Genomic DNA, 27,132 nt, shown 5'->3' with positions numbered 1-27,132 from the left:
ATGATATTTAAGAGTAGCCAAACAGAGGGAAGATAATTAACTACTCTACAGAAATGAAAAAAAATGGTTTATATATACACACACCAGTGGTGTTAGAGTGACACCGACGATGGTCCCAGTAGGCCCACACCACATTTAGATCAACGTTTAACCTCGGTGGTGTTAAAATGTTGTTGAATACAAGCATTTTCCGTGATATTTTAACACCACTGAGGATACACGTTGACCAAAATGTGGTGTGGATCTCTTCGGACACTCACTGTGTGTCTCTTTATCATTACTTTTTACAGTGTGTGTCGACGAACAAAAGTGGCTAATTCTATAGCTACTACATTGAAAGAGAACAACGTAAATATTTTAGAAGTGGTTACTAGTGGATGCCATGATATTGTGCGAATACCAATATAAGTGCTAGAGAATCACAAATCTTAAAAAAAAAATAATAATAATAATAGCTCTATTACTGCCCCTTCATTTAACTGACCCATCGTTGATTACACATATATACGTAGAAGTACCAAAGATCTTTTCATGCACCGATCTCGAGGTATAGAAAAAGAATACGAGTAAAGGCTACGTGCTTCTGGAGACTAGTTGTATGTAGTAACAGATTAAAAATGGAGAAAACAGGATCCTACTAACAATGTTCAGGGTTACATGATGAAGGCACATGGAAAATGATGCTCCCACTAATGGTCTAATGAAAAATATTATGTTCATGTAAATGTGGAAGACGGACGGGCGAAGTGAGCACAAAAATTCACGACTCGATTCTGCTGTGAAGGATAGGTGCGTGTCCTTCAGTTTAGTAGCAACACGTAACATTTCATATGACAACGTAAACACCTTCTTGAACAAACACTCATGAGAAAAGTATTCGTTTGAGGATTTAAAAAAAAATGTTGACACTTGACCAAAAACGTGCAGGGAATGCCGACCCAACTCGATGACACGCAGGGTTCCACGACCAGAATTGTTACGATGGATGCGATGTGTCTTATCACATCGACTCTTGGATCAAAGTCCAGGACATGCAGTGCGACCCAGCCAGAAGTTAAAATCTGCAACATCATAGAGAAATTGTTGTTTTGACTTTTTTGTTATGCTGCAGTATCACTAACTTTGAATATCTCGACTCTGCTCAAACATATGCGACTGGTAATAACTGTGCTAGATCAACACAGAGTCAGAGGAAAACGACGAGAAAACTTGACTCCAGCCATCCTCACCCACCAAAACAACTACTCACAGGAACGTCGTATGTTGCGATGGCCAGCAAAACCGAATGCACCATTTGGACTCATCTATCACTCTCCATATTCGCCTTACCCCAAATAACCTAAAAAAAATTCGCTCCGCCCATTCGCTTTCTCCCCTCCTCTACTATTATACGCGGCCCTACTCCACAGATTCCCGAGATGGAGTAATGTAAGAAATGGTTGGGTAGTGTAATTGAAGAGGCGCAAGCATGGCTGAGTAGTTACACAGATTCACCCAATCAAGTTCCACACAAGTTCTGTAAATCGCGAGATGTTTAGTAATCAAAACTTGTTTAATGCCTTGGAGTATTGCTCTAGACTTGTACTTGAGGAAAACCGATCGACGAGTTTCGATATGTAAAATTTTAGCGCGCTACGACGCCAGAGGTCCCGGGTTCTTTGTGAGTTTCTCTTCATAAATTTCATATCATCACTCGTTTTCATCTTCGGGATTAGTCAAAAGTGGCAGAAATGTGAAGTGAAATAAACCAAATCAACTCAAAACCCAATCAATCGATATGTAAATTTGATTTTCTTAAGGTGTGATGTTAATTCAAATTTTTGAGTAAAATTTGTGTAGTCGTTTGGGACCTTGGAGGCCTATTCTCGCATTGTCCATATGGGATAGATGCTACATAAAGGGATGGATTCTTTTAAGTTTGATTTAAGCGCATTGGTTCTGCTCTGATAAGATAATCGGGACTGGACCTAGTTCCAGGACTGAACCACTGCACTGTAACCGCTAGTGTTGCCCACGGGACGAGACGGGACAGGCTTTTAAAAATTCGAGACGAGACGAGATTGATCATGTGTCCCGAGACAAACGAATATTTTCCAGACGAGACAGCATTTCCACGAGACTTCCACGAAACGAGACAGGCCAAAGTCTCGTCTCGTGGGCAACACTAGCAACCGCACCGAGAATCGAACCTGTGATCCATTGATTTGGAGCCGATGGCGCTACAAACTACACTATCAACAAGGTTCATGATAAATGTGAGAAAAATAAAACGGCAATAACCACTTACATTTTAAATACATTAATAAGCTACAGTCGCCATGGTCGATATGCGAAGAAATACTTTCCATTTACAATCATAGACTGGCCAATCACGTAAATAACTTAGAACGCTCTCAGACAACAGTCTGCCTTACCTCCTTAACCAATATGTTCTGGACCCAAATAAAAACACTCTAAATTCTGCAGGAGGATATTTCATGCCTACTGAAATAAGTCACACGAGACAGAGAGAGCAAAGCGAGTCATCCTGCATGCTAAGCACGTCATTTCCTCTTCTCCTGGTTTTGTTTTTAGTCCTTGAGCACGACATACTTTTAGTGTGCAACCGTGACATGTTTCGTCGATTTCTAAAAATAAAATACGCAGTTGTAATTCAAGTCATCTTCAGTTCGAATGGCAGGAAGTCAAGAAGACCACAATCACATTTTTTTACATAACTTTCGTTGCTTGGAACACGTATTCTCCTCTCCTAGAACCATCAAATAAGTTAACAGGTAGAGGAAATTTCCTTTCCAACCCGAAATATAATAAAAAGGCGCAAAAACGTCGTACGAAATCGATATATTTTAATTATTTAATTTTAATATTCAAATTTGGAATAGATTTTTCCATGTTCAGTGTTTATTTATACCTTATATGTTAGTGCTTTAACTGGCCACTGTTGTGAATATCTATTGTATTAAATAATGTACTGGCATTGCCGAGTTTAGCACACATTTAACTTTAAGGAGCTTAAGTACGTATGGCAGATGGCGCAGTGGTAGCGTCGTCGCCTTGTTCGATACCCGGTGGATGCACATAGTAGTTCGGATCGCACGTTCAACTGTAGGTCCAGTCCCAATTAGCCTTTCTGTGTGTAAAGCGGGCTTAAAACAACAATTCAATCAATTCAATTCATATGTCTCGCCATTTGCACCCAGTACTTCTATTCACAGCCTGGCCACTCATTGCGATAGTGTCGAGACTCGGGTTTACATAAGGACAACCAAAGGCTCGGGTCTTGACTTGGAGTCTTATCCGTTTACCTAGGTATATTCAAATAATCGGCTAGTTTGTTAAACTATCCAACCTAGCTATTGATCACTTTGGGGTAATAGTTGGTAAAGTCCACTTTATGCACAGTAAGGCTAATTGAGACTCGATCTACAGTTTAAAGTGGGATCCGAAAAACTATGTGCCTCCACACGGTATCGAACCATCGGGGAGGTTGGGGTAATAGGAAGAGGCTTGAGTAGTCTTCCTTGTGTTATCAGGCATTGTTGACAGTATCTGAGTTTGATCAGGATTAGATGGATTCCCTGAGAATAATTCCTCCTCGAAGGAAGAAAGGTTTAAGCAGCAAGTAAGTACATGAGTGAAAGTTGGCTCACACATGATAACTGCGAACCAAGTCCTAGGACAGGGATCCAGGAACAGCATTGGAGCTGGCAGGACAAGGCAACCAGAACTCCTTTCCATTCATCTTCATCCGATCCTGACTTTGGCTTTTCGGTGGTACATACACTGATGTTCCCAGTAAGCTTCTAGCTTTGCAGAGATACAAGGGATGATCGAAATAAAAAAAATAAATAATACAAAGCCTGTAAATTCTAGTAGGTATTCATTAGACGAATACAAAAGGACTCACGTGAAAGGACACTTCATACACTCCTTCCCAACATAGTCTCCTCCCCTGTTCACGCATTTATCCCAGCGCTACACGAGGTTTATGTTGCCTGTCTCATGGAAATCGGGGTCCTGTTGTCGGAGCCAAGCTCTTTCTTCGTGCTGCACAATATCATCCGAGTAGAATCAGCAACATTGCTGCGCCTACGAACATCTCTTTGTTCCTTTGAAGCACCATCTCAGAGAACGCCGGTTTCACTCGGATGATGTTGTACAGCACGAAGAAACAGCTTGGCTCCTATGAGACAAGATGAGCGTGAAGCGCTGGGATAAATGCCTGAACCGCGTAGGATACTATGTTGAGAAGTAATGGATGAAGAATCCTTTCACGTGAGTCTGTTTGTATGCGTCTAATAAATACCTACTGGAATTTACAGGCTTTGTATTCTTTTTTTTTTTTTCGATCACTTCTCATACAACCCGGACTCCTTCAGTGTACTTACCTTGAACCTTGTGCTTGGCAGGACTATGAAGCTCATATCACCAACATTAAGTAAGTGCCCTAATATCCCTAGATGTCTACTGCGAAGAACGTATGGATGACCCTTGCCCTTCTATTATTACCAGCAACGAAGATGTCATCTAGTGGAACTAAAAGCTAGCTTCAGTACAGTGAATAAGCAGTGTGATGTGTACCAAGATATGAATGAATAGTGTTCTAGAGCCTGCCTCACAAACACAATTGGCATTATTTTGTTGAAGACCAGCTCCAAAATAGCTTCTCTCATAACTGAGCCTCAAGTAAATACCTTATTCCATTTACTTATCATTATGGGTCTTCATCAATACTTCCTTAGTATTACCTTTATGGATGAATATTTGCCAGTTGTGACGACCGCTATCAAAACTGCCAAGCTAATGCGCACAATCATGTAATACGGATATGATTGATTGATTGAGTTGCTTTATTTTACTTCGCTTGTTGTGCCACTTTCGGCTAATTTGCGAAGATGGGGCTGTGTGATGATATTATGAAATTGATTAATGGACAGTCACAAACATCCTTGCCCAGGCCGGGATTCTAACCCGGGACCCCGGGCGTCGTAGCGCGATGTTTAACCACTCTGCCACGGGGGCCGGCGTAATATGTATATGTAAATAATTATAAACAAACAATAAAAATATTACTACTCTGATTCCACAGTTCATATTGACAATGGAAGATTATGTCGTACAATTTGGCAAAAAAAAAAAAAGATTTTTTTTCAGGTAGCCTATTGTAATTTCTAAGTGTAAAAACATTTTTAATTTTCAGCCAAATTATTTTTTAAGACAATTATTGCACATTTTCTGGAAAGATACCATCCCATACTACAATCCTAGAGTACCGCTAATGCAACACATGTTTTTTTTATTCTAGAATGAAAATTGAAAAGGGGGAATACAATTTTTATTTTTTAAAAAATGTTTCAGAACATGCCAATAATTGATTTCTTGTTATTAACATAACATACGGTATTTATTTATTTATTTATTATTATCCTGCGCACAAGGCATCTGCCCTTTTACAGTGCACAGTACATTTGAGGATTTATACACATATTTATACACATTTTCAGATATAAAACAAATACATATAGAGGTTACATATATCATCCTTATACATTACCGGGAATAAAAAATAAATCAAATCTTACAAGAAATCACAATTACATTCATATATGTATGTGTGTATATTAGGGTTATGACTAAAAACGTTTTTGCAAATTTTTTTATCTCCTGTGGTCGCAAATGATGAGCTTATGTGACCTGATTACCAAAAAATAATTATTACAGGTGGCTCTAAAAAAAACTTCCCGCACCAACCCGTTTCAATTTCAGTGTGTGACACAAGAACTGTATGTACGGTACTGTAGCCTGTAGGTACTAAAAAAGTAGATCTTTATAATATCGCTCACGATAAAATGACTAATAAGATGTGTTTATATTTTTAGTAAAACATTATTTAAAATTTTACGTGTATTTGTATATGTATGTAGTTACAGATTATGCTAATTATACAGTGTGTGTGACTGTTTGTGGTTTCAAACAGCGAGGATTCTTCGGAAAGAGCATCACAACAAATTTAATATTTTTATAACCCTACATTATCAATAACAACTATTTTTGGGGCTCTTTCGAAAAATACCACAAACAACATTTGAAAAGGGTATTATTAATGTAATAATTAGTAAATTAATGTAGTAATTATTAAATGATTATTTATTAAGTGACAATTTGTGTATATTTTCTCTATTTTCAGGTTTCGTATTTCAATATTAGTATTATAATGGCATATTATAAATCAAGTGAAGCGATTAAGAAAAATGCGGAATCGTGGACGCAGAATGTAGCTATTGATGCAACAATAAAACGAGATCTACCTATAATTGAAACACTTAGTTCTTTTACTCGACTTCCGCGAAAGAAAGACATTATTGGTCGCTATCATACACTTCTGCAAACAGAGAAAGATAAGAAAGAAATAATGGCTATGATAACTGGTGAACTTACTGTTCTCTGGGAAAAATTTAGCTTTCCAATTTTATCAAAACAAGCAATTATGTCAAAAGTAGTTAAATTGATTGAAGAGAACGATAAAAATAGAAAGAGGAAAAAGGATTCACTTCAAGTTGAAATAGAAAATATATTTGACATAACGAAAACAGATTGACATTGGTGTGCCAAGAAGATAAAGAACTATACAAGTTACAAGTTAAATCACAAGGTAAAATTGGATATGTAACAAGCACAGTTGCTCCACAATCGTCCATCCATCCCTCTAAGCGAGTGCGAAAATCGGCTTCACAATCTGAACCAAACGCTGTCTTTGCCACTGATGTAGACGACGCATCATCAGCAGAAGTAAGTAGTGATGAAATTTTTCTGACACAGCATATGTATCAGAAGAAAATGAAAATGAAAATGACAAAAGAAAACGAGTCGTGCGTTTTTCAACATCACATGCAACTTAGTTGGTGACAAAAAAATCTCTTTCAATTAATAAAGCTGCTGTAGTGTGCCCCAGTCTAGCCGAAGATGGAATCAGTGTTACAACACCATCACAGTCAGGTGCTTGGCGAGCTGTTATAAGAAGTGGCGAAGGTGAAAGGCGTAAAATAAAATCTATTTTGCAAGAAGAGAAACAATTCTGCCTTCATTTCGACGGTAAGCAAATTGCAAATTACGAGTATCAAGTGGTAATCTTGAAGAGTTCACTTAGAGAATTGAAATTAGGTATAGTAAAATGTGAAAGCAGGTCATCGCAGGATATTTTTAATGCACTGCAAAGTTTGCTGAATTAATTTGATGCATGGAAGAACTTCAAAATGATCGTATGTGACACAACAGCAGTAAATACTGGACGAGTAAATGGAATTGTTCAAAAATTAAAAAGTGAAATCATCACAAGAGGATTTGATCAGCCACAGTACATTGGCTGCCAGCACCATATTCTTGATAGAATCGTAAAGCATGTGTTAGACTTCTTTAATCCGATTTCTTCTACCAAACCAACTCTGAACTATGAATTCGTGGACGAAGTGATAAAACAATACGATGTCTTGCAGCAGTCCTACAAGCCAGAAAGTGAAATGATAACTGTTCAAAATCAAGGTTGGCGAGATGATTTTAGATTTCTGTATGAGTTATGTAGAGCATTCCGTCTCCTTAAAGAAACTGGTGAAATCCCAGCAATTAAATGGAAAAATTACCGTCTCTTCACAATGCCAGATGGAATTCACGTGCTATATATGCTCTTATTTCGTACTTCCTCATTCCTAAGTGGAGAATATCACTGGAAATACCGTGCTCTTTCATGTCAAATACATGGCAGGAAGCCTGGTTTTCCAACCAAATGTTCAACGCAGAGATTCACCAGAAACTGATGGATGGAATTTCCGAATTAAATTGCTCTGCAGCCATGAAGTGCTTTGTAACTCACTGGAATGTTGAAAGATCCGTTGTAGATATATCACGGACGAACATTTGTGCCGAACGAGGGGTGAAATTAATGGAAGAACTGTACCAGAAATGCAAAACATAAATATTAGAATCTGAAGCTTATTTCAACTAATACATTTTGACTGCGCTGAATGTACTTAAATTTGAGAATTTTCATTGGTGCGGAACATTTTTTATGAATTGAACGAAATAATTGTCATTTTCTGATTCTGTATTAAAAAGTTCATTGATTTCTACTACAGGCTAAAAATTTTTTTTTTTGTCATAACCCTAGTGTATATATACAAACATAAAGCAGGTAAAGGAAAAAAACAAATGATTAAGTAAGAGTGTTGTTAATTAAATAGCGTTTATACTCAGAAGATTTAGTAAATACGTCATCGGCTTTCTTGTGGATTGCAAGCTTGGGAGACTGCTGAATAAGTTTTCGTGCTGAGTTGAGATGACGTCATCGGCTTTCTTGTGGATTGGAAGCTTGGGAGACTGCTGAATAGGTTTTCGTGCTGAGTTGAGATGACGTAATCGGCTTTCTTGTGGATTGGAAGCTTGGAAGACTGCTGAATAGGTTTTCGTGCTGAGTTGAGATGACGTAATCGGCTTTCTTGTGGATTGGAAGCTTGGAAGACTGCTGAATAGGTTTTCGTGCTGAGTTGAGATGACGTCATCGGCTTTCTTGTGGATTGGAAGCTTGGGAGACTGCTGAATAGGTTTTCGTGCTGAGTTGAGATGACGTAATCGGCTTTCTTGTGGATTGGAAGCTTGGAAGACTGCTGAATAGGTTTTCGTGCTGAGTTGAGATGACGTAATCGGCTTTCTTGTGGATTGGAAGCTTGGGAGACTGCTGAATAGGTTTTCGTGCTGAGTTGAAGTTACGTCATCAACTTTCTTGTGGATTGGAAGCTTGGAAGACTGCTGAATAGGTTTTCGTGCTGAGTTGAGATGACGTAATCGGCTTTCTTGTGGATTGGAAGCTTGGGAGACTGCTGAATAGGTTTTCGTGCTGAGTTGAAGTTACGTCATCAACTTTCTTGTGGATTGGAAGCTTGGAAGACTTGATGAATAGGTTTTAGTGAGATTCGATGAAAAGTGTCCCTGATCGCCTCCATCTTACTTATGAATCATGGAATTGTCAAGACAATAATTATTCCGATCTGATCTGAATGACTGATCTATCACTCTTTGTTTGACATGCTACGCTTCAGTGCACGTCACTGCGTTAACTTGTTCTTTCATCATTGGCAAATAATAGTTAGCTTCTCCATTCTAGTGTTATCAATGAGATTGTGACAAGTACATTATTACACTCTAGTGGTTTAAATGTTACAGTTACTTCTAAAGATGTAATGGACAAAAATTTCGCCGAAGCAACAATTCGGGAGAATGATGATTAGCAGATAGAAGAAAAAATTCGCAATTCTTCAATTTGTATTTGTATATTTTTTTAAAAAACGACTGAAATGTACCCTCAGTTTGACTTCACAAACTTTTAATAGGTGGTCCTACTATGCAGAAATATGGCCACATGACTCGCATTTTGATCGCTACGTGATGTATTTCCACGAGGTTTATTTTTTCAAAATGCTGAGTCACACTAAAACATCAACATCCGATAAGGCTTCCAAGAATTTCGATCTCTGGGGCTTCTTAGAAAATAAACTTGCACTCGAGTGTTTTGCTTCTGCATTTGTTGCTATAATAGCTATTGTTCTCAGAACATTAATGGAGTAAAAAGATATAACTGTAATTGCTGCACTGTCTCGAGAGTCCTTCGCAGTTTTTGTGTAAATAATACAGAGTACCATAAATTCTGATTGATGGGGAAAAAAACTTTGTCAAATTTAATAAGCTCTACTGACACGAGGATTACCAGTGATTAGTCTTCGTCTTGTATCCAAAATAAGAAGCTCTATAAAAAGTGCCATTAAAATGGTGTTTGCGGACCATCGAAACGTATAGTGGATATTTTAACAAACAACTGGTTTAGGTAGAATTTTTGACGTTGGTGCGTCGTTTTTGCGCCACAAACGTTCAAAAGAGGCCGTTTTGTAGGTCGCATCAACATAATATTTGATCGTATCTGTGACGTTGCTTCCTGTCGTAATACGACGCGTGCCAATCTTGCAAGGAACACATATTCTACGAGAAATGACGAACTATCAACCACATCATGTGTTGCAAAACATAGCGAGGAACGCGTTCAGTGACCAACGGGAAACGGTCTGAAGAACAGTGAAAAAGCAAATAACGTATACAAAAGGAAATGGCGAAACCTGAAGCACAAGGGAAAGATACGAAACCTTGCCTCAAGCGTGTCCAAGGGCGTAACCAAAAATTGCTGTCCGGGATGTACGGGTGATATCTGCGAAGACCACTTTTATTCGGGATCTTGCTTTTATTCTGAAATACATACATTTTATTCAGTGTAAATGTACTTTCCTCGGAGCGTGTCTAAACGCAGGTACGTGTATACACACTTTCCAATGGGGAATAAAAGAGTAAGTTTAATTTGCAAATAAATGAGATGTAGAATAAAAGACGAAATCCGACATATCCCGATTTTTAGGTGCGCAAGGAGCAATGCTCCCCTTTCAAGAAAAGCTCCTTGTCTCCGGAAGTCGCACCCCTGAACCCCCAACAGCAATTTCTGGTTCCGCACTTGAACACCATTGAAGCAAAGTTTCGTTTCCTATCCTTCTGCCTCAGTTATCACCACTTCCATTTGGATACGATATTTTTTCCATAGTTTTTCGTATTATTGATATACTTCCCGTTGGATTACCGAAAGTGTTTGCTTATTTAAGTTCCTAAGCCCACTTTATACACAGATAGGCTAATCGGAACTGGATCTACAGATTAAAGTGTGACTCACTATGTACCTCTATCGGACGTGTTCCTCGTTACGTTTTACAACACATAATGTGGTTCATCGTATGTCATTTTAAGCTAAAAAAATTTATTCCTTGTAACACTGGCATACACCGTTTCACGACAGGAAGCAACGTTACAGATGCGGTAAAATTTTATGTAAGGTTTCAAGCACACAGGCGACAAAAGGACTTCCTTTGAACGTTCGTAGCTCGGAAAAGCCGCACCAACGATAAAAATGGAACGAAGATTGCTTTGATTTGATGTCCTGTATACGGTTCTGTGGTCCGTGGGTGCAATTTTAATGACCCTCTGTATAAATTGAGATCTTTAACTTGCGAATTCCAACACTTGAAAAAATTATAGCTTTTAAACATACCAAGTTACCATTGGTTGGAACAAAGGTCCGTTAATGACTGCGCTATGAAAAAGAACAGTTTGTATTTGTATTTTTTAAACTTTATATTGAAAGTAAAGTAATGTCATTTGGCTCAAGTTCTGTAGTATATAGAGAAAAGTTTTCTCCTAATAAAATTTTTGCAATAGATCACAATGTATGATATCCCTTTTCGTTCACACTTATTGTCCCACTTCACTATAAGCACTATGTAAGTTATTTACAGCATTATTCACAGCTTCTATCTGGTCAGTCCACTAGTGGTACTCCTGATTGTTCCAAAGAGTAGCAACAGCAGCAGGAAGAAATCAATTTTTCCCCACCATTTTTCAGGAAATAAACTGGGACGTATAATTGTAAAAAAAAATTAAACAACTTGAGTGAACATGGGCGTAAGAGCGAATCCACTTGGAAAAGGGTTTGTATATTCCTTGAAAAAGCGATAATATGCTGAATATGACCGAAAATATATCAAACTATTCTCTATTACGTAGAAATGGCAAAATATGCCTAAATATGCCCTTAAAAAGCACCTTAATTTAATTAGTTTCTTCATAATATGAATTTCTATATATTTAGGGAACACATCACCCTTAAAAAATATATGTTAAGTCATGAAAATCCTAACCCTATTAATCATTATTCAGGCTCGTTGTCGTGATTAGCTACTAGGAAACGGATTTCGAGGTGCAGCACCATTTCAAATATACAGCTGTTTTCATACCGATCGTTTGAGATATGTATTTTAGGACATGAAATCAAGTAAAATGAACACACTTTGTTGCACCTTTTGTGCGATTAGCACATTTATCCCCTTTTTACCCCCTCTTTGATGCTTCATAACCTCCTTCCTTCCTTTTCTTTCATGTTTTGTTAAAAAATTGGATATAAATATAAATTATTTTCACTCTTCTTGAGCAGCTACATAAAATGCTATAGTCTCACTTTGTAGAGCAGAACGAGAGATATAAAATGGTACAAGATAATCATTGCAGCCACAATATTTCCCAAGATAATGTTGCAAAACACGCGAGAGAAAACACAACATTCAACAAAACTCTTCGGCAGAACAACAGAGTTCTCTATGCGGTCCGCGCGCGCATTATACCATACAGAAGGCGTAGAAAAAGAGAGCAATGTTGTTCGCAGGAACTAATTACTAATTATGTTATTTGCTACAGTGTTGAATAGAGAATATTAATGTAACTGGTTTAGACCTGAATAAAGACATTTTATCAGCATTTTTTTTTTGCATCCTTTTGAAAACATTTTCAAAACTTTTTTTTTTCTTCACTGTTCGACCATAATATTGTACCTTAAAATCCGTTTCCTAGTGATTACTCTAAAAACGTGTAATGGAAATGATATAAATAGCCTACCTATCCAGGATGCCTCGTTAGCGTCGATGGGGATGGAGCTGTTCCCCTCCTTCAGCTGGGGCAGGGCGACGGCCGAGAATCCCATGGAGAGGCCGATGTTCATTGCGCCAAGATTCGCCACGAGAGAGGCCAGAACCTGCAGCGATGACGAGAAACACATATGTATTTCGTACAATATTCACGAAAACATAGTAAGTTTACAAAATGTATTATGGGTAATTCCATTGTGACAGATATGACATTCAAAATTTACATTCATTTTTAAATTATTTTCTTAGCACCTTCAAATATGTAACTATTAATTCATGAAATTTCATTTTACTTGTTGAAAGTTATTTCATTTCAGAATATTCCTCCCCCACTTAATTTTCAGCTACAAAAACATATTTATTGTAATTGTGACGAGTGTGACACTTCTGAGACTTTACTTTAGGACCTTCTCTTTCAGAAAACTCTGTTAAATATATGGGTTTACTGGTAAAAGGTAAAGTGTTCCCCTGTGCAAAGCACCACGCCATGAAGGCGTATAGGGGGTGTGGGGGTAACGCCCCACACTTTCTTGATCCGGTCGTGAGTGAGGGTGATGTGATCAGCATCACGCCCCTGACCGCCTTTACCCCCCCGGGTTTCCCCCAGGTACCCATGTTATTCGACGCTGGGTTGGCGCCGGGGCCGCTTCCACCGTTAGAAAAGTTCCCGGATTTGAACCGGCCGGGGATCGAACCCGGGACCTTGAGCATGGTAGTCAGACGCGTTACCGACTGAGCCACCGCGGTTTGGGTTTACTGAAACAATTTTATTCTATTTTCACAAAGCAAACTTTATTCGACATTTAGATGCTGTTAGTTTCTAAAAATAATACTACCTACTTCATTTATAAACATTGTTTGACTGTGACGGGTGTGACAAGTTTCGTAACGGGTGTGACACCATGCATATTATTTACTTTGTAGAATTATTGAACAATGCAAAGGCTATGAAAATTGTCATAAATAGATTCTTTAAACTAATGTATGTTTCAGAAATGAAGTAGGATATTTCGGAGCTTAAGATATAGAAACAATAAATGAGACAATCAGAACGAAATTAGATTTAATTTAGTTTTCTTATGATTATTATATCATACTGAAACTAGTAAGTGGAAACACCACACATAAAATCCAACTTCTACTATAAAAAGTAATAATTTGAAACAATATATTATTTAAAGGCCACAAAACTAATGTTTGCATTAAGAAATTCAAATTATGCATAGTCTTCACATATATTTCATTTCCTATTTTGAATAAAAGTAAAATTAACCTTGTTTGTCCACTTTCACATGGAATGGCTATTTCATTTTTCAAGAAAGGTACACGAATACATAAATAAACGAATAAATGAACACGAATCTTGTAACTATAAAATGACTTCATATGTAGGAAACTTCTTTACCTAAGCATAAGAGGAGTTTCAACTTTCCGGTGAAGAGTAATTCCAGAGGTAAGACTTAGAAGCAGTTTCATTTATATTTTGTTTCTTTGTATATGATTCAGCAAACATATAATGAAAAAAATATGATGTATAGCATAGCTTGCATAGCAAAATTTCTTCAAATGTATTCTGCCAGAACTATATAAAAATAAATTTTAAGGTTGGCAACCTATGAATGTGGATTTCCTGAATAAAAGTTGGTGGATGCGATGAGGTATTTCTCTACAGACAAATTTTAGAGTTTTGAAACATATGCATTGTATATTCGCAATCTAGATGTTCTCTTCACTGATATATAATTTTGACTATCTAGGCTGATTTTTTTTTCTGGAATTGCTCTGATACGTATGTTGTCGCAAATGTCAGACTATGATTGTCCAGATGTTTATATTTCTTATCATTTCAGGTTTGCTGAGGAAAAAAATAGCTGTCTGTAGATTTTGGTACAAGTAAAGTTAGTCTGTTATTGTCTTTGTAATCTCATAGATAAATATTATCACCAACGTCTAATATTCGAGAAATATCTTATCTGAATATAAGTAAATATAATAAATTATTACTTTTCAGTCACGTTTCCGGGCTTAGTCCTGCGATGTTCACAAAGAAAACAAATATAAACAAGATGGAGCTGTGTTTCCTGTGTAACCTCGAAATGCTGCAAGAGTACTAATCAGAACTGGTATATCAATTTTCAAGATTAAGGATATTATAATTTACATTAATTTCTCAAATACGTTGGAAAGAAAAATAACCTAAAAATTGTCATTTTGTGCTTCATCCTGCATCACACGAAAATTTTCGTAGCTATACAAATACTAGATTTAGTACCAATGTCATAACTACGAGCGTGAATTATCAACTGATCATTTCCTTCTGTATATTTTAGCACTTGTAAATGTAATTTTTCGAAACAACCAACAAAAAAAAAATATATAAAGAAAGTTCTTTCAGGATTTGTGAGAGTTCCAAGCATTTTATTTTAATAAATATCGTTTCACATATGGTCAGTTATTATGAAAACTTTTATGCAGGTAGATATCCATACACATTTTTGAAACAAAATGTATTCAGAAATAGTGGCAATGTTTTCGGCATGTCGCGTAGCGAATTTTGGGTTTGTAGACCTTCAAGCAATCGCCACTACCTCTGGAACGGTAAAGAATGACTCTAATTAACACATTTTATTATGTTATTATTATTAAATAATAATCATATTATTTCAATTCATGTTATCAGAGTAATTTCTGTACATATCTTCCTAAAATGACATAATTCAGTCTAAAAATATGCATGTTATTTAATAAATAGCTCTTTTCAGAGTATCTTTATGAAAGGAAAAAGGTATTTCTCAGGGTTCATTTTTTTACAATTAACAAACCTACTAGTAGCCTTGTTGTGGCAAATGTGGAATTTGAGGATTGCTCCTTTCTATTTTTTGATTGAATTAATATATATTAAATGAATATATTCAGACTTTATTATTCTTGATCAGGGACGGCGAATAGGGGGGCGAGGGGTGCAGTTGCCCCCCTTTTTTGCCACTTTTGCTCCCGCACTATGCTAAACCTTATCTATCAAGGGAAAGTACACTGTTCTTTCTCTCCTCCCCCAGTTTTGGCACCTTGCCCCCCCAGTTTTGGAACCCAATCGACGCCACTGTTCTTGACCAGGTTTGCATCCTAATATCTCTGATGGGCAAACTGATTAAAAGTTGTTTCACTAAAAGCCTAGACATGCTACTCAAGGCCGGCCCTAGGTAGGTACGGGGCTGAAGCATACAATATACGCGGGCCCTATAGTCGAAATTCTTAAGAGATCGGATCAAATTAAAGGTTTTTTGTTCCTTAGTCCGAAGTAAAGATATCCTGTATGATCACACAATTTAAACATTACAATGAATAAACTATTAATTTATATATTTCGCATTATTATCTAAGATTAGCACAACAAGTCGAAGGTTAAAGCCAAGAATTATGGGAGGCTATTTACAGTTTCAAAATTAGTGTTACTTTTCATTTCCGATGTGCCACTGATATGACTGGGTAAGTTTAATAATAATTTAAATTAAAGTGGCAATTTTTAATGATATGCAATAATGTTCTCTGTCACAACTCTTTTGTTTACTTTTCATTGATTTTTGACATGATTTAATATAAAATTATATTTCCACTTTACGATTTCACTATGCAAATAAATGAATAGTGCATATTAATTATAAAGGGTGATTCACAGAAAACTAACACATTTCTTTCCTCATTTATTTCAACAAGAATGTTGCAAAGCACAATTTGTTATGCCACAAATGTAGAGTAACTTCGGGAGATTACTACCCTCTGCAGCAAACGCTGAAAATGTCCTCCCTGCTGCTCCAAGCCCAACGCAACACGTCGTTCCATGTTACTGGCCGCTCATTGGAGAACGCTGTTGTCAATACCATTGATCTCGTGTGCAATGTTCTGCTTCAAATCGTCTCAAAAGTCTGGGGTCGCGTGGCGTAAACTGTCTTTTAAGTAACCCCATAGGAAGAAGTCCGGGGTTGTCAAATCCGGAGATCTCGGTGGATACAGGTTCTTGGAAATTATCCGGTCGTCAAAAAAGCTTTCAATGATCTCCATGGATTTGTTCGATGTATGACATGTGGCGCCGTCTTGTTGAAAATATCCTTGACTCAGCTCTACATCGTCCAGTTGCTCCACAAACTCCATGAAGATGCGTCGTTCTCCAACGAGCGACCAGTAACATGGAACTACTATCCGTGACAAAAATATTTAGCCCTCGGTTTGCGTGCTTGTAAAATTGTGCTCCGTGGGAGGAAAAAAGTCAAATATATCTCATTGGAAAGCTGCAAGTGTCTGATTTTAGACAAAAGCAAGACAAAGTGATTTTACGCGTAACTCTTTCTGTTTCTATTCAGAGAAAAATGTTTGTAAAAGTGTAGTTTTTTCGTGTATTTTTTACATAAGTCGAATTCCATTGCGTGTAGCTTCGTGTAAAACCGTCGTAAAAATATGATTTTTTTGTGATTGAAGCTTGTTTATGGGAAATATATCAGCCAAATATAATGGTACTATCAGCTGTGGAACAGCCACAATTAATGATTAATTATGATGTTGCAATCTCGGAAATGGCCAGTCCAATGATTATGAAATGCATATAAAAATGATGGCCGTAGAATAAAAATCAAATTTCCATATTTCATTTTTTCACACTGTACGAATTGAAAACAACAGAGAGAATTGTTTTTCTTGGCAACCTTTTCCCGGGCAATTCACATCGTTGCTAAGAACAAGTGAGCTTTGTTGCCAAGCGTCGCCGCTTGCTCTTTAAACTCCGCGTCCAAGCAGTTTTGACACGGGAAATGAGCCGAAACAGTGTGTTCCGCAAAGGAAAGCATTGTAGAGATGCCGAAATTTTCTTTTGTCACTTCTGTGTTTACATTCCTGCCATGAATTATTGTCTGAACTCCTACATAGCCGTAATAATTCTTACATGCACACTGTCCAGGCAGTCTGTCTCTCACAAGTTCACGTGTTTGTTCGTACGCACTGTATTGAGTGATGGTGGTTCTGTGAAGTGATTTTTTCGTTGTATGAAAATGGCAAGACAGTAATATCACCAGTGGCCCTTTCTTGCTTAATAATTTACTTATGGTATTAGTCGCCACAGGTATTGTTTATTTGCCTAAAGTCAGCTGGGTTTTCAATAAAACATCATCCATGCATGTTTTACCTAGAAAATTAGATGCCTCACTATGTCACAAATGTTTTGAACTCTGGTGTTTTGTTTTATACCTTTTTTTATACCTTTCTGCATGATGCAAGTCATTAAAAACCTACCTGAATCATAAGCGCCTCTGCACAACAGTAGACGTAATTGTTGTGGATGATCCAACTACTGATTGATTTGGTTTATTTTACTTCGCTTTTCTACCACTTTTAGTTAATTGCGAATATGAATATGAGTGATGATATTGATAAAGAGACACTGACAAAGAACATCCGTGCTCACGCCGGGATTCGAACCAGGAACCTCTGTCGTCTTGGCGCACTGTGCAAAGCAGAGTGGATGATCCAAATATCGTACACTCTACTGACAGTGCCGATTAGCAATTCAGACCACTGTTTATTACATCTTGAGAATGCTGATAAACATTTTAAAATAATTTTGTCCAGAGACCATTCGATGTTAAGAGTTTTCAAATGAATGCTAAACATTTCCATTAACACAATATTAAGTAGTTAGATAATAACGAAAAAATACAATAAAAAAATTAATAGTTTTGCGGGTTAAGTGGTAGAGCAGCCACAGGCTGAATTTCTACCAACAGGACTTCACCAACTTACTTGACAAAAACTGTGTTGATCTTTTAGTTTCTAATGCATATCGCTGTTCGTGCGATAAATCATACAATGCAGTGGCCATTAAGAAGCAGTATATTTGAGATTGGTAAAGTTATGTCAGTCAATATTGCGTATTGTAGCATCACATAGCACGAGTTGCATGAGCGCGAAGAGCGAAGAACCGGGTAGGAATTCTACTGCTGTCGTCTGCTTCAGAAGGCAGGAAGGGTCACATGAACCAATCACGGTAGACCTCTCTGCTCCGTACGCTGGCGTAAGAGAGAGCATTTACGCGCGTGCTGTAGAAATCGAAGCTTTCCCTCCAGAAAGGCAGCAAGGAATATAGAGTCCTGTACGCCGAACCTGCTCGGCGTCCGGCCGGGAAAGGCATTGAAAAGAGATGCTAGAACGAGTGTTGAGAGTGGAGCGTTGCAAGCTGATCGCGAAAAATAGCTATTATAATGCCATGAAGGTCAAACATATATGAAGTTAGTCACCTTTTACTTTATGATCACAGCATTTAAGCATTTTTGAAATTTTAAATCTGGGAACGCCGGCCGTACGGGCGTAATATAACGGTACGCCACTGAATATCACAGTGGTGCAAAAGAAGTGATAGTGAGTGCCAAGAGATATTTCGACCAGGAGAAACGAATGGGCGCATCTCAGGACATAAACCAAGGTGTCAAGTGCACGGTGTAGTGTTTGGGGGTTACGTCAGCACAGTGAAAAAGGTATGTAAAGAAAAAGGGAAGAACAAAAATTTCCATCCACCCAATATTTTATTGGGCGAGTTTTTCCAAGGCGTGGTGACAAGAAAGATACACGACTTTTATTTTAATTATCCAGTTCAACAGAATCCATTATGAACAGCATTTTATACATTTACCTTTCACTCATTATATTTATTGAAAATTTATTAGTTTTCAGTCCTTCCGTCTCTCTTAATGAACAGCCGGTCCCCGTAGCTGAGTGGTTAGCACATCACGCTGCGACGCCAGGGGTCTTGGATTCGAATCCTGGCTTGGGCATGGACGTTTGTGATGTCTATTCATCAATTTCATCATATCATCACTCATCCCCATCTTCTCAAGTTAGCCAAAAGTGGCACAAGAAGCGAAGAAAAATAAATCAAATCTCTTAATGAACCCACAACTCCTTGCTTATGAAATCACCGTACACAGCAGGTGCGTTATCATTGTATACAGAGAAGACTGGATCTCTCATCGACTTAATTTAAATCGTCCTCATCGAACATCCTTGCACTCAATATATCTGTTTAAATGTGTGACATAAAATAATACTGGGAATATGATGTTCATATATAGCCGGGTTGAGTTGTTTTCTCTCTTTAAGTCCAATTTATGCAAAGGTAGGCTAATCGGGACTGGACTTACAGTTTAAAGTGGGATCCGAACCACTATGTACCGCCACCGGGTATCGAAGGAGACGACGTTCATATGAAGTTAACAGCTAGAAGAAATGCCCCCCCCCCTAAAAAAACTGCAGTACAGCAGTACTCCATTTGCAATATGAGAAATATTTCAATAATTATTTTATGGTGTGACAATACTTTTGATCGGCTCGACAGAACGCAATTGCGCGATTCTCGCAGCGAAGTGCAGCGAAACGGCAACGCTGTGGAAGTCGCTTGCAGCCAGCGGAGTCTGAGATTGGCCGCACCCGGCCATACGTCATGCAGCATACCATATTAGGAGTGCGAAAGAATAATTAATATCTGGAATAATATTTGAGGAACACAGGCCAAACTTCTGTAATTTGATCAAATGCGTTATAGCAACAGTTTTTTGCAATTTCATTCAATTTGTAATTATGCACTTCAAGTTTGCACGTTTCCCTAAAATGCCAATTTTTGAGGTATCTAGTAAAAATATGCATTTGATTTTTTCTACAGAGGTGCAAAATAATCAAACTTCAAGTACACAAAATCTCAAAATTATATGTACAGTCAATTATGAACTGTATGGTGTTAAGTTCCCCGTTCGTGAAAATTGCAAGAAAAAACTACACTTTTCAGTTATTTGTTTATTATAGTAAGAAAACAAAGTTAAGATTAATTTTCAGACAACGCTTATTAAAAAGTAGATACTTGAATGTTTCCAATGAGGTATATTTGACTTTCTTCCTCCCACGGAGTACAATTTTACAAGCGCGTAAACAGAGGGCTCAATATTTTTGTCACGGATAGTAGGTCTTCCGTTGTGCTTGGAGCAGCAGGGAGGACATTTTCAGCATTTTCTGTAGAGGGTAGTAATCTCCCGAAGTTACTCTACATTTGTGGCATAACAAGTTGTGTTTAGCAACATTCTTGTTGAAATAAATTAGGAAAGAAATGTGTTAGTTTTCTGTGAATCACCCTGTATTTGACTGAAATAAATAAACACGATTTTTATGTAGTACTTTGCTTGGAATATGATTTAAGTACCTAATAATACTGATATTGGATATTTTTAAGTGTGTGAAAACAATCCGTGAAGTCAAGAACAATCAAATTAGATGTTTAATTGGAAGGAACAGCGTTCAATAAACTCGTAATAAATCGCACACTTCTTTTATCTGGTGTGGGGTCTCGGGTGAGTGCCGTAGTAAGGCCGGCTCTGATGCTACATACTATAGCACTGTAGAGTATATTAAAACTGCTATTTAAATGCAAGAACAGCTTCGATTGGTAGTAACATCATATACATTGTAACTAAATACGAGATACAATAGGTTAGTTACCTGAATTTTTGTCCTATCTTTATATTTTAACAATTTTCCCGAATATTTTGTCTATGTAGTTAGTAGCTTCACTCTTCTTTACAGCATAGCGTTCGCTCGTAATGATTTCTTCCTTATTATGTTCCTTAGACCAATAGGGACTACATGCTGCATCCCGAACAAATTGAGCCATCAACTCATAATCTCAGTTCCATTCCTGAACCTAATAAGTTTGTTTCTCACTTTATGTTCAGATAGCCCAATCGAATTGGATATATACCCAGGTAGTTTAAAGTGGGATCGGAATCACTGTGTGATGTGCCTCCACCGAGTATCGAACCCGGAAGTACTTAATTACAAGACGACGAAGTTGACACTACGGTCCTGAGTGTTTCCTTGTCAATGTCCTTTATTTGTCTTTTATTTTGATTTGCTTTATTTTACTTCGCTTCTTGTGTCACTTTTTGGCTAATTTGCGAAGATAGGGTCGAGTGATGATATGATGAATGGACACTCACAAACATCCATGCCCAGGACAGAATTTTTTTAAAAAGAAATACCCCTATGCGACAAACACAAACATTCATGTCCTAACCGGGATTCGAACCCGGGACCCCTGGCGTCGTAGCGCACTGAGCTAACCATTCCGACACGGAGGCCGGCGTGAATGGCCGGCCTTTCCTCAGTTGTATCTAACCATCATTCATCCTAGTGGTCGTGGCCAAAGCATTGTGGAAAAGCGACTTATAAAAATAAAAAATACACGAACTTAAACAACAAACTAAGAGTCTATGGGAATATCAGTAAAATCATTTAAAAAATTAGGAAAAGATACAAAAAAAATCCAAAATTCAATGGAGTGACGGCTAAATATGATAGTGCAACTCATTTTGTTGGGTAAATATGAAATAAATAATTATGAACAAATCTCTTTTGTTTGAATTGAAAGAAACTATACAACGATACGATACAAGTCTTAAGATTCTGCCGGTTGCGATAACGAGACATACTATGTAATTACGCATCTGATGTAAGAATAGATCTAACTTGTTAAGTGTTGATTAAAAAGAAATGGTCTTGGAAACAACCAGTGGCGTAGCGTTATAGTACGCCCGTACGCCCGGCGTTCCCAGATTTAAAATTTCAAAAATGCGTAAATGCTATGAATATAAAGTAAAACTTGACTAATTTCATATATGTTTGACCTTCTTGGCATTATAATAGCTATTTTTCGAGATCCGCTTGCAACGTTCCACTCTCAACACTCGTTCTAGAATCTTTTTTCAATGCCTTTCCTGGCCGGACGCCGAGCAGGTTCGGCGTAAAAGACTCTATATTCCTTTCTGGCTTTCTGGAGGGAAAGCTTCGAGGGTACAGCACGCGCGTAAATGCTCCCTCTACGCCAGCGTACGGAGCAGAGAGGTCTACCGTGATTGGTTCATGTGACCCTTCCTGCCTTCTGAAGGAGACGACAGCGGTAGAATTCCTACCCGGTTCTTCGCTCTTCGCGCTCATGCAACTCGTGCTATGTGATGCTACAATACGCAATATTGACTGACGTAACTTTACCAATCTCAAATATACCGCTTCTTAATGGCCACTGCATTGTATAATTATCGCACGAACAGCGACGTGTATTAGAAACTAAAAGATCATCACAGTTTTTGTCAAATAAGTTGGTGAAGTCCTCGTGGTAGAAATTCAGCCTGTGGCTGCTCTACCACTTAACCCGCAAAACTATTATTTTTTTTATTGTTATTATTTTTTCGTTATTACCTATCTGCTTAATATTGTGTCAATGGAAATGTTTAACATTCATATGAAAACTCTTAACATCGAATTGTCTCTGGACAAAATTATTTTAAAATGTTGATTAGCATTCTCAAGATGTAATAAACAGTGGTCTGAATTACTAATCGGCACTGTTACGTCAGTAGAGTGTACGATATTTGGATCATCCACCCACCTCCGTGTCAGCGTTCTTTGCACAGTGCACCAAGACGACAGAGGTCCCTGGTTCGAATCCCGGCGTGAGCACGAGTGTTCTTTGTCAGTGTCCCTTCATCGTTATCATCACTCATATTTATATTCGCAATTAACCAAAAGTGATAGAAAAGCGAAGTAAAATAAACCAAATCAATCAGTAGTTGGATCATCCACAACAATGACGTCTGCTGTTGTGCAGAGGCGCTTGTGATTCAGGTAGGTTTTTAATGACTTGCGTCATGCAGAAAGATATAAAAAAATGGTATAAAACAAAACACCAGAGTTCAAAACATTTGTGGCATAGTGAGGCATCTAGTTTTCTAGCTAAAACATGCATGGATAATGTTTTATTGAAAACCCAGCTGACTTGAGGCAAATAAACAATACCTGTGGCGACTAATACCATAAGTAAATTATTAAGCAAGAAAGGGCCGACCCTTCCCTCGGACTTGGCGTTCCCACCCGAAATGTCCATGCTACGCCACTGGAAACAACTGACAAAATATAATACAATGTGTTGGTTGGTTGTCGACAGCTGTATCTGAATAATTGGACGGAATCTATTCTGCGATTCCTCGAGCGCATACATGCAACTCCAGTGTGTTAGTTCATAGATTCCTCACAGAGGGAACCACCGTACACTCTCGAGTCGTTAATACATAAAGAAGGTGGATTTTTATTTCTTGTCTAGTAGATTTCCGTAAGGTTACACAAGTTAGCTGCATTTTAGCACAGACCTATTGTTGCTCGACATATATTTTCAACTTTGAGTTGGTGCCTGTATACCTAAAGAAGAATAAGTCATTGGGGTCCACGTGCAGTCACTTATGAGCCACTGCAAAGGCCTTTCCACCCATCTGCCTGCAAACTGAGGACATTGCAGTGGCGCAATCACAGGAGGGGGCAAAGGGGGGCAACCATTGACAGCCAAGTGTACCTGCAGGGGGCAATTACAGCCCACAACTTCAAATTTTATGCAAATAAAAATACTTTTCATAACATTTTCTTGCTCGCTTCGTTCGCAATGCCTGCTGCTTTTCTTAGTCTTGTCAAGTTCATAACCGTGGCTAGGGGGCGGTGGGAGTCGGCCCTGGCGCAGCGGTAGTGTCGTCGCCTTGTAATCAAGGGGTACCGGGTTCGATACCCGGTGGAAGCACATGGTGGTTCGGATCCAACTTTAAACTATAGTCCAGTCCCGATTAGCCTTATTGTGCATAAATTGACCAAATAAATAAATCAATCAATCAAACAGATTTTCTCTCTGGTGTAATTTTGCCAATTCAATATCCTCCTGAATACTAAGGCACGATGGTCCATAAAATGGAACATTAAATCAGAATTTGCATTGTAAAAGGTTTTTGAATATTGTCATCTCTTTCAACAAATCGTCGTTCGCTCATGTTGTTGTAACTCCAGTTAGCCTTGTTTCCATGACATGAAAAACTCAATATGCTGACCAACGCAGAAATTTATTTTATTTTTAAACATAAACTAAACGTAACGTTTCAACCTTCTAGCAAGGTTTTCTTCAGACTCTGTACCCAGTACAAAAAAAAAAATGTTGTTGCTAGTTATCTAGTTCTACAGACCGCATAATACGATGCAAAATATAATTATTGTTAGCTTGTATCTTCATACGAGTGCAAATAGCAGGCAATGCTACTTACACATTTAAACAAACGAACAACGTAAAAATGAAACCGAGAGGAGATTTACGATTTCAAGACCAGAAAAGTGACATAAAATGAACAAGACACACAAACCAATTTGAAGACCTTCGAAACAAATTTGGAAAATGTGTGGTAGTTGGTTTGACACTAATTTGAGAAGTTACAAAAATCTTAGGTACAGTGGCGTAGCAACATATCGCGAGGCCCTGGGCGAGATTAGAATGCAAGGCACCATCCATTCTTTAAGTTTGAAATATCAATGTGAATCGATATACAGTCATCAAGGAAACGTCAGCAAATTATTATATAATAGCCTATAATAATAATTAATTTCTGACGAAAATTATATTTAATAGTACGCGACACAGAAATTTACACTTGGCAGAGCTACATTAACACGCTGCTGGAATTTTCATTAACCAAGGCAGTAGTAATAGTACGTTTTTTAAGAAGTTCTTTAGACAGTAAGACAACTGAAATATTCTTAAATAAGAACCTTTAATATATTATTTAATGAGTCGTTCTTTGTTTTCTCATTTCAAAATTTGCAGGATGTAAATGTCACAAACCATGGCTTAAGTAGAAAATATCGAACGACGCACATAAAATGTCTGTGCTTGATAGAGTGGGGGGAAGGCGGTGCGCTAAATCACAATCCTGTCTAGGGGACCAAAGTATCTACCTTCAAGGTCTTCGACACAATCGGTTTCAACATCAACAAATCTTAAAACGATAGTCATTTGCACCATAAGTGTGAAATCTTTGGTGTAATCAATTGATACAGCTAATTTGACTTTTTTAATTAGCAATTTTGCCTTTGTTGCACATTAATTGTATAAGTTTACTTTGAATTTTAGGGCTTAGATGATAATAATAATTGTGAATCTCATTTTGTTGTTACGTCTTAATGTTCTTGTAATATTAAATATTTGACGCAGTGGCGTAACAAAATCGTAAAGTACGCGTCCGCAAGAAACAAATTTGGGTCCCTCAAGTACAGCTTAACAGAAAGCTGGCTTCTGGGCAGCGAATGACACTTTTACATTAGATCTTGACCTTTCTCGTTCAAGAGTGAGATTACTGAGTCCGGTAAATTTGGGCTGAATCATACCATTCGACACTACCTTCCAGACGTTTTTCCTAAGTTTCAATTTTGAGAAAGATAGTTTTTTCTTCGTGGTTGTTACTTGACGAGTAGGAAACAAACAGAAGGCGGTACAGGATACAGAGAACACTGGAAGCTAGTGTAGAGCTATCAAGGAGTAGAAACTTTGTCAAAGCACTTGATTTCAGATTGAAGCACATTCCTGAAACGTAAAACTTTATCAGGATATTCTGAATATAAATCATCTTCGTGCCCGTTACAGAGGGCAATAGCTGCATCTGAAGTTATAGGAACGAAGGAAGAACTCCTAATATTATCCATACCCTTCTTCAGTTTAAAACACCGGAAGCATTAAATGCCCCATACTTTGCTCCGTGGCAGTTTGAGGTGCTTTATCATTAACATATTAAAATCGTGTAGGCTATGCAAGGTCACGAGACAGAAGAAATGCCAAGACAAAGCGCTTTCTATTCAAGAAAATAATAATTCGATAAAATTGTCCAAGCAACTTTTGCGTTAATGTTTCACATGAGAAATGAGAATTATTTTGTCTTTTTCGGGGCCCCTTAGGCTTAGAGCTCCCGCCCGCCTCTGATTTGACGTATTCATTCAAATTATAACGTTAAACTAGAATATAAAGCCAGATAAAAAAATGTTTTAATTTTATTGCCCACAAAAATTAGCCTTTTCTATCATTCTCACTTCCATTTATTACGTTTTTCGTATCAACCTCATGGGAGGCGAGGCCCCTACATGCGCGAGGCCCAGGGTGGTCGCCCACTTCACCCACCCCTTGCTACGCCAATGGTTATACAACCTCAAGGCACCTGCGCCTAACAGAAATTCAAATATTTCCATGCGTAGTGAAATATAATGGCCGTTGGCAACACTGACAGCAGTGCTCGCGTCTACCTGCAAGAACTACATCGAGTCTCACGGGTCTTCTTAAGACCCGGGTAATAGAAAAGCCTAGCAAGCATCGATGCCTGTGCATAGCTGTGACGTGAAGCTCGCTTGCGCGATGTCGAACACCTGGGCTTGACGTGTGTGTTGCATATCATTGTAGGCGCGCCTCCTCGCAGACGGGTTTTTTCCGGGTCTTGTGCAGGTCTCTAGTTTTAAGTCTACTTTACGCATAGAAAGCCTATTCGGGACTGGACCTACAGTTTAAATTTGGATTCGAACTGAGACGGTGTGCTGACGGTGTGTTCGCCTTGCTATCCACCCGCACCACAAAAGACCCCCAACTTTTATCCCCAAAATAAACTCCAGCAAATTACAACAGATCTGCCTGATCTTTTGCGAGTCT

The 27,132-nt window shown here is 38.0% G+C and overlaps 1 protein-coding gene across 4 annotated transcripts in view; it reads right to left on the bottom strand.

Moving 5' to 3' along the window:
- LOC145998684 (facilitated trehalose transporter Tret1-like) overlaps window positions 1–27,132 on the bottom strand; it is a 142,469-nt gene that overhangs the window by 14,257 nt on the left and 101,080 nt on the right. For all 4 annotated transcript variants that reach the window (XM_083135152.1, XM_083135150.1, XM_083135151.1 and 1 more), the window contains exon 3: window positions 12,529–12,664. In XM_083135152.1, the coding sequence (XP_082991278.1) occupies window positions 12,529–12,664 (136 nt within the window). The remainder of the gene's footprint in view (window positions 1–12,528; window positions 12,665–27,132) is intronic.

This window comes from Lepisma saccharinum, chromosome 14 (genome assembly GCF_977018435.1).
Source record: "Lepisma saccharinum chromosome 14, izLepSacc3.1, whole genome shotgun sequence".
Taxonomy (NCBI): Eukaryota; Metazoa; Arthropoda; class Insecta; order Zygentoma; family Lepismatidae; genus Lepisma; species Lepisma saccharinum.
Note: the sequence above shows the minus strand (reverse complement) of the source record. Positions and strands in the feature narration are given on the sequence as shown.